We start from the raw sequence: 13,021 nt of genomic DNA, 5'->3' as shown, positions 1-13,021 counted from the left end.
CAGGGGTTCTACTTTGAAACATGTCTTTAGAATCCTCGTCAAGACCACTGAGTAAGATTTAAAAAAAAAAAAAAAGAAAAGAAAGAGGGTTAATAACAGGTTGGTGCTGTCAGAACAAAAGATGTTACTAAGTGTATACAAATGGGCAAGATGTTTACATGTTTCATTTTAGAAGGGTCCATAATAGTGAGCAGGGCTACCAAATATATTGTAAATGGTTTACAGGAGTCATAATAATAATAATGAATTTAGCCAGGGACGGTGGCTCACGCCTATAATCCTAGCATATTAGGAGTCTGAGACAGAAGGGTCACTTGAGCCCAGGAATTCAGGACCAGCCTGAGGAACATAGCAAGACCCTGCATCTACAAATAATAATAATAATAATAATAATAATAATAAAATGGCCAAATATGGTGTTGCATGCCTCTAGTCCTAGCTACTCAGGAGGCTGAGGTGTGAGAATCCGTTAAGCCCAGGAGTTCGAGGTTACAGTGATCCACTCCACCCCAGCCTGGGTGACAGCAAGACCCTGTATCAAAAATAAATAAATAATAATAGTAGTAATAATGAACTTGTAGTTCTAATGGCATATTCAAAGCCATTGTGAAGATCACTGTGGTGTTCATTTAGTACTGTCTGACAGAAAAGCAAATATATTAGTGAGACACAGGTTATAAACCATCTAATATGTGGGTAGAGTTTTAAACAAGGCATGCATTTCTGTGATTAGTATGACAGATCAGAGAGTCAGTAGGATTTAGTGATGAGCTACATAAATAATGAAATAGTTTTAGCAAATTATAATCAAACATGCATGTTGAAGGCTTTTCTTTTCTTCAATGTTCAATTAGGTACTCAATTGACAGAAACACAGACTTGGAGAGATACTTCAATATTGATGCCAACAGTGGGGTCATCACAACTGCCAAGTCTTTGGATCGAGAGACAAATGCTGTTCACAATATCACAGTACTTGCAATGGAGAGCCGTAAGTTGTGAGGCTTAAAACTAAATTAAGATGGAGGACAGTGAGTGGAGAATCGATTGTCATGAGGTTGTAAATTCAACTTAATTAAAATAGTTCCTTATATGAATTGAACGAAAACCTGAGAATACCAAATTTCTAAGTTGTAAAATATACTTATCTTCACTGTCTTTGTATGCTAATAATTACAAAATTTATGAAAACCAAGGACTAAAAAACAATGGCCCTATATTGCCCTCACAGGATTTCTTGTTTTCTGATCACAATTCATATATCATGTTAATGCTGTTATGGAGTTAGTGAAATAGCTTATAATGATGAGTACATTGATCTATAACTAAGACATCTGGATTTGAATATTCTGATATTAACTAAGTTTAGTCCCTCATAAAAAATAAAATAAAATAATAAGTAATAAAAACTATTGAAAATTGAATGCATATTTGCATGTATATATGTATATGATATATTGTATATTTTAATATGTATGCATTTATAATACATGTGTTGATAATACAAATGTATAGTCATGCAAATATGAGTTCTAACATCAAAGAATATTGAAATTCATGGTTTACCATTTATTCTTCTTTCAACAATTTTCTCATCAGGGACTAAAAAACTACAAGTACACATATAGACTATAAATATACATTTATATATATACATCTACATCCAAATACACATATAATCATGTATAGGTATATATTTGGGTATACACATATATGTATATGTGTATATATATACACTCATATATACATATATACATACATATGAATGTATGTGAGTGTGTATTTGGATCATATTTTCAATTTTCTATAGGTCCTTTTAAGTAATACAGCATTATGATTCTAGATTTCATTCTCAGCTTAGTCATTTTATTATTAGAATTGTGCTTTAGAGGGGCAAAGCATAAATGATAAGACACTGTCTTATTTATTAGAGAATCCATCTCAAGTAGGAAGAGGCTATGTGGCCATCACTATTCTTGACATCAATGATAACGCCCCTGAATTTGCCATGGACTATGAGACCACCGTCTGTGAAAATGCCCAGCCAGGGCAGGTAAGAGTCTTCAGAACACTTTGCTTCTAATTTGTGGTTTCTTAAAAAATATCCAGCAGCAGTTGCCTTTGAAATTCTTCCAGCTTTAAGATAAAACATAATCAGCTTGTTTCAGCAAAACTAACACTTTGATGTGTAGCATGAACTAATATTAAAGGAACCTTCAAATTCCAGCTTAATTGGGGTGATGAAAATTCCTCAGGAAGAAAAGGTAAACGTTGTAAAAGCTCTGTTAAATGGCTAAGAACTTAGACTCCTTTAGGAGAAAGATAGCATAGTACGCTGATTGGGCTGTTTCCACCTTACACAACCAGGTTTAAGTGTCTTACAATTCTAAGAATTAAGTGCAGTTCAATCTCAGGTTGGTTTGTTCATCTATTGTTCAGTGTCTTGTGATGTTTCCCGGGATGTCTAATCAATTGGAACAGCTTATTTCTGAAGTTCACAAAAGTGAATTCAAACATGAACTAAGAAAAGGACATGATTTGTTTTTCCGAGCCCTTTTTTAGATTGGGTTCATAATAATACATTTGATCCTTTCTCCCTAGCTCATTCAGGGAGATGGTATTTATTATAAAGTATAAAACTGCTTTGTCCTGACACAGAAAACTAAGCATAGCACACCAGTGTGCTTTCAATTTTTACTTTCTCTTTTCCTAGGTTATCCAGAAAATCAGTGCTGTGGATAAAGATGAGCCATCCAATGGACATCAGTTTTACTTCAGCTTAACAACGGATGCAACAAATAACCACAACTTTTCATTGAAAGATAACAAAGGTAATGTATTAATATTGTTACTGATAGAGGCAGCAGGTCCAGGTACTCTAAGCAAGTACTTTTCTCCCTCAGGAATACTGATTATGGATTTTTTTTTCAAGCAAAGACATTAATTAAAGGGCAATGAGCACCTCAAGTAATTTTTATCTATGGATTTACTGTCATGAAGGAAAAGGTGCTATTTAACTTATTTTAGGCCTAAAGCCAAATAGGAGGGAAAGTTAGATTTTTCTTATTGTTTTCTTATAGGCACTCATTTTTTTACTTGTGTACCAAGTTCATTATCCAAATAATATAATAAGTTGATGGTCAACTAAATACCCCAATAAGTACTATGCTCATAGATGCAACTTGAGACATAAGAACTGGACATTACACATTTTAATCTAAATCAGCTTTGACTTAATGTTTTCAATGATAACACCCCTTACTCTTTTATTTTTACATAAATGCAAATGTAATTCATGCAAATAATAATAAAATAATGACATATTTATGAGCTAAGAAATATTAAAAATAACAAAATGACTCTCTCATGTCAGATTGTATTTCTCTGCTTCAAAGGTAAACAGTCTTAGCGGTTTCCTAAATATCATTATAGTAAAAAAACACTTACAAATACCGATAAGTAGATTTTAGTTTTGCATAATATTATATATTGACAATTATGAGAATTTAAAGCACAAAGACCTGCTATCATTGTCTAATTTTGAATTATATATTTGAATGAGTTTTTATTCAAGATATTTATTTTAGAGGAAGGAGAGCATTTGAAACTGATGTAGAGGGTGAATAGTACCCCCCAACAACATGGAAAATACCTATTTTTAAAAATTTATATTGTTTATGTAAATCTGGTTTTAGGGAAAAATACAGAAGTGGATTTGCTAGTCAGTACTGGGTTGTTTAAAACACACTTACTACCAAAAGGTGGACAAGAACTTTTGCCTGAGGCCATCACCTTATTTAGTGCAACCTAGGCCTCAAAAATTCAATCCGAAAATAATAATTTTTCCTGATCTTATTTCCTACTCAATGAGAACACTATTGTGTCCCTTTAGTAATATAAAAGGTAGAGCATTCTCTACATGGGTAACTCCAGACTCACTGACTTAAACATAGTTAAGAAGGATAATTCTCAGCATTTAGATTCATCTGGTACAAATGCAGAGAAGGGAATTTATGACCTTCACAAGGAGAATGTGAATATATCGCCCATGTGTCATCATCCAATACCACCATGATTGCTGTACAGCACGTGCACTAAAATGTCTGCATCTATAGGACATCCACATTGCCACACAATTGAAAAATTATCTACTTTAAGCCCAGAACTCCCTTGACTGTACCTTGAAGGAAAACATATGAATACAAAGAAAGTCAGTTCTTAAGAAGTCTTCCATAGGATCGCTTTTCTGAATATAGAGTCATATTCTCACTTTTTAGGCATTTCAGCTTGTGTTCCTCAATTGTGTGTGTGTGTGTGTGTGTGTGTGTGTCATTTTGATATCAGTCATGTTAGATTACAAATCAACTTTCTAAAACTTTTTGTATCAAGTCATAAATGCATCTGACATCTGAATTAGTAGGAGGCAAAGGCATAAGCCTGCATGCTATTGTGAAATGTACAGGAACTTACTGAAAACCATATCCTTCAACAACTCTAGCTTAATTTTTTATTGAATACCTTCTCGAATTCATACATTTTAAAATAAAAGATTTGTTTACATAAAAATCTACCAGATGGAATCTGAAAATCAAATCGTTTTATTACTGTCTCTTCTATAATTGCATGTAATACATTTTCTGCAGTCTAATATGAGCTTGCTGTTTTGTGCTGTTTGAGACAGATTTCATCTTGCTGTTTCACTAGAGTACCATTAATTTTTTCATGCTATCATTGAATAAATCTTTTTGACAATTTGGAAGAGAGAAAAATATATAAAAGCACACTGCATGAAACTCTGATCCTGATTTTTCTTCTTTTCCTTTATATTTTTATTAATAGCTATTAATTTTTAAAATCTCATAAATACTCTAATTATTTAATTAAGACAAGTTATTTGGAAAACTGCTAACGAAGACAAAACGTATTTTTTATATATAAATCACACATGTTATAAAGACTTATTGATCACTTTTTTAAAGTTTATATTAGTATAATTGCTTAGATGAAATCAAATATTGAATACAAATTGAACATAAATGGCCTGTTTTATCACTGACAAAATGTTTATACACATAGAGTAGCTATAAATACGAATATAGAATTTTTAAAATTTACAATAAAATTATTCTGAATACCCCTGTATATTCAATTTAAATCAAGTTAAAATAGCTGATTTTACCCTTTTTAAATATTGGTCTTGAAACCTGTCAAAAAAAGGATAGATTGAAAATTTTATCTGTACTATATGATGATGCTGCAAAATATTTAAGCTGTTAATATGTACCATCCTTTCTATAAGTTTATGGTGTAAAATCTAAGATAAGTAAAAAGGTGTAGTTTTTATAAAGTTGCAATTAATGTAATAAGTGATGCATAAACATTTTTGTATTTTGTTTTACTTTATAACTATTTATTTTGTTATACTGTGTAGAATAACATAAGTATCTTATAATGTATTAAACTGGAAATGTCCCCCTGTCCCAGAGAACTCAAAGAAAATGGTTCAAATAAATCTGCAACTCTAGAGATTTCCCTAATTAAGGCATCAAAGAAAACAGAGTGAGTTAAATAAAGTTTGGGAAGACTGATTCCATCAGAAATCTTGTGTTACACATTTGCTTTCGTTATCCTAGACAATACAGCCTCAATATTGACCAGGAGAAACGGCTTCCGGAGACAAGAACAATCGGTTTACTATCTGCCAATTTTCATTGTGGACAGTGGATCTCCTTCACTTAGCAGCACCAACACCCTCACCATCCGCGTGTGTGACTGTGATGCCGACGGTGTAGCCCAGACCTGCAATGCAGAGGCCTATGTCTTACCAGCTGGCCTCAGTACAGGAGCCCTGATAGCAATACTCGCCTGTGTCTTGACATTATTGGGTAGGTACTGTTTCCAGGGCTTGCTCTGAAAGAGCTCTCACAATAACCATGTGTCACGACTTGCCTATTTTCTTCTCCATTTGGTGAACATATGCAGACATTCTACTAGATGGTGTTTGTTTTGTTTTGTTTTTCTTTGAGATGGGGTCTCACTCTGTTGCCCAAGCTGGAGTGCAGTAGCAGGATCTCGGATCACTGCAGCCTCTGCCCCTCAGGTTTAAGCAGTTCTCCCACCTCGGCCTCCTGAGTAGCTGGGATTACAGGGGTGCACCACCACACCCAGCTAACTTTTGTATTTTTAGTAGAGATGGGGTTTCACCATGTTGGGCAGGCTGATCTTGAACTCCTGACCTCAGGTGATTCACCCGCATTGGCCTCCCAAAGTGCTAGGATTACAGGAGTGAGCCGTCGCTCCTGGCCTGGATGGTGTTTTGCTCACTAAGTAATACAATTGTTGGCCACACTTTCCAGTGGTATATTTAAAGTATAACTCAGACAAAAGTTCTATCAATTTCATTTTCAAAACAACAGTGAAGATAAATGGCTTATGCTTTAAATTAATGTTTTTTAAGATTTAAAATAATCTATCTTATCCCGGTTCTTTGCTTTAGAGCACTCGACAGAGGAGATACACTAGACTGGACAATACATTTTCTATATTGTTTTGATAATATGCTTATTTTAGAAATTATGGCTTTATATTCTATTTTTTAAAGAAAATAAGATGGCTTTCTTAAATAATTTGCAAATTTGAAATGATTACAATTTCAGCAATGCAAATGTTATACTTTTAAAGTATTAAATACTAGCACATTTAATTGTACATTTCTATGATTACTTTATTACTCGGTTAAATTGAATTTATAACTCATGCTTGCAGGAACTCAAATTTTACAGCATCCTTTTAAAAACTGGGAAACGTCTAATGTGGACGTTGGGTAATGGGTTCATTCCAAAGCAACATTTTTCTTCTCAATGTAACTGCCTGTAACACGGACAACAAGCACTTAATATGTTACCTGAAACTATACTCTGTGTTTTCTTGGGTTTTAATAGAATTAGTGAATCCACTTATGACATTTTTATATAACAGCATTTACAATGATAGTCACCATTGTATAATGTTTAAAAACTAGATTTGTGGATTTAGGTAAACTGAGCTTTTACTTCTGCCTCCAACATGCACTCCTTCTTCCCAAGGTTAATGTTAATCCTTCAGTAGCTGGTTAATTAACTTAAAAGTGAAAAATAACCAAACTAGATTCATAAGATTGTTGTGAGAATTAAATCAAACAATTCATATAAAGAACAGAGTAAACATTCAATATACTATATAGTGAACGTTCAATAAATTTTAAGTGTTACTGATGGAAGATTATCAGCTAAGACCCATTTACTAATACATTATAAATGCTGTCATGAAAATAGAGGTTATTGTCTTAAGTAACTTAAGCTAAACAAGTAAATCTAAAAGAAAATAAACTGTATTTTGCATAGAACTTGACACAGTTGCAGAAACTTTCAGAATTTCTTTAGAAATGGAAAGTAATTACCTGCTAAATCTAATTAGAATCTAAGGGATTAAATTTTGAAAAAGGTAGAACCACTGCAAACAACTTTTTATTAGTCTAGAAGCTTCTAAAACAAACTTGTCCAACCTGTGGCCTGCGAGCCGCATGCAGCCCAAGATGGCTTTGAATGCAGCCCAACACAAATTCTTAAACATTCTTAAAACATTATGAAATGTTTTCTGTTTGTGTGTGCTTTTTTTTTTTTTTTTTTTGCTCATCAGCTATTGTTAGTCTATTTTATATGTGGCCTAAGACAAGTATTCTTCTTTCAGTGTGGCCCAGGGAAGTCAAAAGATTTAAATTTTGGAAACTAAAACTTAATAAAAAAGATGTAAATTGCATATTTATTTTATAGTAGCAGAATAACCTACATTAGAAGATTTAAAAATTCCATCCATGTTTAGAATATCTTTAGCTTGAAGGCACAGAATCAGAAAGAATAATGAGAGGACAAGTAGATGATGTGTGGAAGACTTTTTAAGTTTGGTCAGTTTGTCATAAACAACTTAGATTATGCCTTAAAGGAATAAGATTGTATTCCCCTAATTTTAATGATCCTCAATAATGAATTGATTTTTGATTATTTTAAGGCTGTCTGATGAAGCTTGCTTCACTTTAGTAAATACTTTCACCTTTGAATTTGGGGTTTTTTTTGCGATTTAGGTTGCTTGATGATTCTAATTAATTAAAAATTATCAGCTAATTATTACTGAAAGCCACTGAAATAGAGATTTATTAGATTTCATTATTAGATATATACAAGTGTACATATACAGTATGTGCGTGGGTGTTTGTGTGTGTGTCTGTGCATAAAGGTTTGAGGGATTTTGTCAGAATTTAAGTATGGCTACTCTTTCTGCTAAATTTGAACATATTGCTTAAGTAGACACCAAATTTGGAATCCCTCTTCTACTTCTAAGGGTCAATTTTTTTGTGCCCTATATTTTATTCATTTTTTAAGAGTTACTTCAAGTCTCCAAAACCTTAAGTAAAACAAAGTCTATTGTACTGAAATACAGTTTGGAACAAGGGACTTCTTCTTGCAGCTCCCATTTCTATAGTGACCACGCAATAATCAGTATCATCAAATGCTAGCATTTTAGCTCAGAAATGTGGTCTCTTTGTGTCTTATTTCCCAAGTTTTTAAAAGCAGATAATCAGGAATTTTTAGACGTCTTTAGTTTTGTCGCCAGTATTGTAGACTCTGGATTTTCACACAGTAAGTGCTGAAGTCAATGAGATTAAGTATTCACAGGGGGTGCAAGTGAGACCTGCAGCCTGGCATGAAAATGGAGTTCTAGTACACAATTCATTCTTTATGACACCTCAGAAAGTGGTGTGAATCTCATTTCTAGGCATTAGGTACCAGGATTTGTAACTCAAACCTTTTAAGACTTCTGAACAAATATTACTAGGAAATAGCAAGGTGAGGAGGTGGAGATGGGAATAACAACTTGAAAATCAAGTTCAGTTAAGAATGAAACTATAGAGTACCTGGACTTTAGACTCTTAAAAAATAAAAGCACTTGACTACGTGTTAAGTCTGTATGCCAGTGATGTGACAAATTAAAGCTACTTGTAACATGATGGATGGGGATGCACTGACGTTACCGGAAGTTTAATGCTGGAAGGCATCCCAGGTATCGATGCTAACCCAAACCTTACAGAGGGAGAACTTGAGGTATAGGGTAGGTTTGAAGATTTGTAGGAGTACGGTTAGAGGATATGATGGGATAAGATTCTAGGTCTCCTTATTCTCAACCACTGATTTTTATTAAACTGCACAAGAAATACATCTTGAAAATATAAAAATGTTTACTCCTATATATTGCTGAAATAATTCATGTTACCTGAAGTTGTATTTGTCAGTCTTCATCTCTATCTGTATTCTTCTAACTTTATGGATGAACTGCTTTCTAATTTCTCATTCTTGCTCTCACCTCTCTCTCTAATTTATTTGCACCTGAATTCTCTAAATGAAAAAAAAAATCCAAAACTTAGAACATGGGATTCCTTTATTTACAGTGAGTACAGTTTGAATGAGATACGTTATTGCTATACTCATATTTCATCATAAAATAATCAATTAGATGCCTCAATTATTTTTCATGCAGAAAAAGTCCATCAATATAGGGCAAGATATTCTGGTATTCTAAATTTTGAATAGAAATTACAACCCATGAGTAACATCAATACTAATTTAATTATGCATTTTTAATCATAGTTAAATTCACACTTACAGACATACACAGTTATTCTTCTACCAGGCTAAAAATACTTTAAAGGAAAAAAAATCTATGAATGACTAAGACATTAGATTATTCAGTAGATTTTTTTAATAAAGAGGAAGAATTTCAGCTGTTTTGTTTAAAAATATGGTTTCAATATTAAATATTGTACTCCTATTCTAAAAATATTACAGCTAAATTTTTTCTGTTCCTCCGCACACACAAAAATAAAACCTGTTTCTTGCACAATAAAGCTGCCACTGAATTTACTATATTAAGTTTTGGGTGTTTCTGTACTTGGACTTCGAGGTCGCAGTAATTGAAGTCCTGTAGCATTCCTTCCAGCTCTTTGCTCTTCTGAAACAATTGGAATTAGTTAGACCAGCCCAACTTCATAAACTCAGGTTTAATAAGGTGTTTGTAGAAACTTGCTGTTCACTGCATGGGATTCAGTCTCTTCCAGTATGTCTATGATGGTCAGCTTGACAGTTAGCTGTCATGCATCTTTTCACTTTTCTTCCCTGATCTCCCAAGTACTAAACTATATTTGGTCACCGGTAACTGTGGCTATTCATGACTTTTTTCCAACAGAAAAATACTTTCTTGTTTTTGCAAGTGATAGTGAGCATTACTGAAGGAAAATAATACGTTAAATTGCATAGAAAAAAAAAAGTGGTAGCTCTATGTAAAAAAAATTGATCCCCATCATAATCTATAATGATAGAACATAATTGGCATAGCCGCCCTAGCGATAATAATGTGCAGACTACAGTTGGCTAATTTATGGTAGCAGATGTGTTCCTCTCTCAAACAAGCATGAGTATAATAAAAAATGAATTGCATTTCATAAGCTTGTACTATGTGCTAAACATCAGCCTAAGTGCTTTACAAGCATTATCTAATTTAATGCTCATAACAAATTTCCTAGGCAAGTATTACTATGCCCACATTTTATATAAGAAGACTACAACTTAGAGGAAATACACAAAAAGTTATAGGGCAAACTAGTGTCAGAGTCAGGACCCAAACACAGGGAAGCCTGCCTCCTAAATGTTCTTTATAAGGTATTTTTGCATATGTGTTTCCCCATGTGAAAGAACCCTCCATTTCTAGGAAATGCCAATAGGTCTGTGGATATTACAGCCTGGGCACTGCCAAATTAGGTGCAGAGTATCTTTGCTGTGTTTCACATAGTGGCTTTATTATTTATCCGGTTAACTCTGAGTATCTTCCAATTCCTTCCAGTCTTTAGAAAACACATTTAGAAGGGTGTATGTTAAATTTGAGGTTATATTCCAGTACAACCAAAATCTAATACGCAAATTGTCTTTGTGCATAAACCATTCATTGTACTCAGGAATTTTTTTTTCTATATTAACTGAGACTAAGGTGAAATCATTCTCTCTCACACATTTAAAGGAAATGAATTTTGCGATACCTGTTTTGGGAAAAGATCCCTTTTAGTTAAACTTTTCCTTTTCTTGAGACCTGGAAAGAATTGGCCCCTTTAAGCATATATGATCTATCACAGCAGGTTGACCAGTGTAGCTTCCTTGTTCTATTGGAGAGTTGAAATCTCCATAAAAACATCAATCCTGAGCAATTTTCCTACACGTCTGCCTCTTTTTCTTATTGAACCCCATTTATATGTTTTTCTGAGTGGAATCAGTCAGGCCTCTCTCTTCTCACTTGCATCCTCCAGGGTCAGTTAGTCCACACATACTGTTAACTTTAGTTTGTTGGGCCTTGGATCAATTTGTTTCTGTCTCTTATTGTTGCACCTGATATTTGTCCAGGGTCCTTTCTTTTCCTCTTGAATTGTGGCAACTCTACCATTCTCTATCAGAACCAATCCATCAGTATTGCAGAGTAAGCTTTTAAAACGTAAATGGGATTTTGACACACCCCAGCTTAAAATTGTATTTTCATGAAACCCCATTGTCTATGGACTAAAATAACAGACTCTCCAGGACCAGACAGCTCTCATCCAGTTCAACCTTATTTTTCTCTACTTACTTGGTATACTTTAGTCAAATTGCATCAGTTGCTTTTTCTAAGACTCATTCCGCTTTGTCTTTCTGCCTGGAATACCTCTTCCCAGAATCTACAAGTGGGTCACTTTTTTTTTTTTTTTTTTTTTTTTTATTCAAGGCTCACTTCTTTGGCCTCTGAGTCCAGGTTGGGTGCTGTTCCTAAGGACCCCACAACAGCTTGTATCTAGTAGTCTTTGAGCATCTGACATGGCTGACTTGTCTGTTTCATTGGTTTATCTCCTTGTCCATCTCTTCCAGTAGACTGCTTTTAGAGGCAAGGACTGAGCATTATTTTATCATTATTTATATCAGCTAACCAGATGCTGATCTGACACATACAGAACATTCCATACATGCATGATGAATGAAGCATGAATGATTTGAATGTACTCAATTGTAGAAAAGAATAATTGATTTGACTTTTTTGTTACCCATAGGAGTATCTCCATTAGACCCTGTTTTTTCTGTTTCCCAAGACTCTATATTTTTAGGACATTTTTTCTGAGATTTGGTCTATCTCTTTAACTCTTCAGGAAAATGGATGTGTCACAAATTAAAAGAATTTAAATGATGTTTTCAGGTTAATAGCCATGGAACTACATAATGGCTTAAGAAAACAAATTAGGGCCGGGCGCGGTGGCTCATGCCTGTAATCCCAGCACTTTGGGAGGCTGAGGCGGGCGGATCACGAGGTTAGGAGATCGAGACCATCCTGGCTAACACGGTGAAACCCCGTCTCTACTAAAAATGCAAAAAACTAGCCGGGCGAGGTGGCGGCGCCTGTAGTCCCAGCTACTCGGGAGGCTGAGGCAGGAGAATGGCGTGAACCCGGGAGGCGGAGCTTGCAGTGAGCCGAGATCGCGCCACTGCACTCCAGCCTGGGCGACTGAGCGAGAGACTCCGTCTCAAAAAAAAAAAAAAGAGAAAAAAGAAAAAAAAAGAAAACAAATTAGAATGTATGACTAAAGGTAGATAGACAAAATATTGCAGAAGAGATGTCAGAGATATTTTATTTATCAGTTTAAAATTCAGTTAAATGTTACAATTGATATCTCAATCACTCACTTGGATCATATCAATTATGAATCTTTAGTTATCCTTTGCAAAAGTAAAAGTGGTAGAGTGGATCCCTAAGCGCAAGATAAAATTTTAGCCTTGTGTTACTGGGGATCTGCATGAGCCTCAGATTCCGTAGCACATAAATCCAGACAAAATGACAGGTTGATTTCCACTCATCCTTCAGATCTTTGCTTAAATGCCACTTCTGATGACATCCTTTTCTGATCACAACCAGATGGTGCTGG

General features: G+C 34.3%; 1 protein-coding gene across 2 annotated transcripts in view; it reads left to right on the top strand.

Moving 5' to 3' along the window:
• Positions 1-13,021, top strand: part of CDH7 (cadherin 7) — a 133,327-nt gene that overhangs the window by 105,446 nt on the left and 14,860 nt on the right. For both annotated transcript variants that reach the window (XM_050767170.1, XM_050767171.1), the window contains exons 8-11: positions 855-991; positions 1,932-2,053; positions 2,714-2,831; positions 5,634-5,885. In XM_050767170.1, the coding sequence (XP_050623127.1) occupies positions 855-991; positions 1,932-2,053; positions 2,714-2,831; positions 5,634-5,885 (629 nt within the window). The remainder of the gene's footprint in view (positions 1-854; positions 992-1,931; positions 2,054-2,713; positions 2,832-5,633; positions 5,886-13,021) is intronic.

This window comes from Macaca thibetana, chromosome 18 (genome assembly GCF_024542745.1).
Source record: "Macaca thibetana thibetana isolate TM-01 chromosome 18, ASM2454274v1, whole genome shotgun sequence".
In the NCBI taxonomy this organism is placed as follows: domain Eukaryota; kingdom Metazoa; phylum Chordata; class Mammalia; order Primates; family Cercopithecidae; genus Macaca; species Macaca thibetana.
Note: the sequence above shows the minus strand (reverse complement) of the source record. Positions and strands in the feature narration are given on the sequence as shown.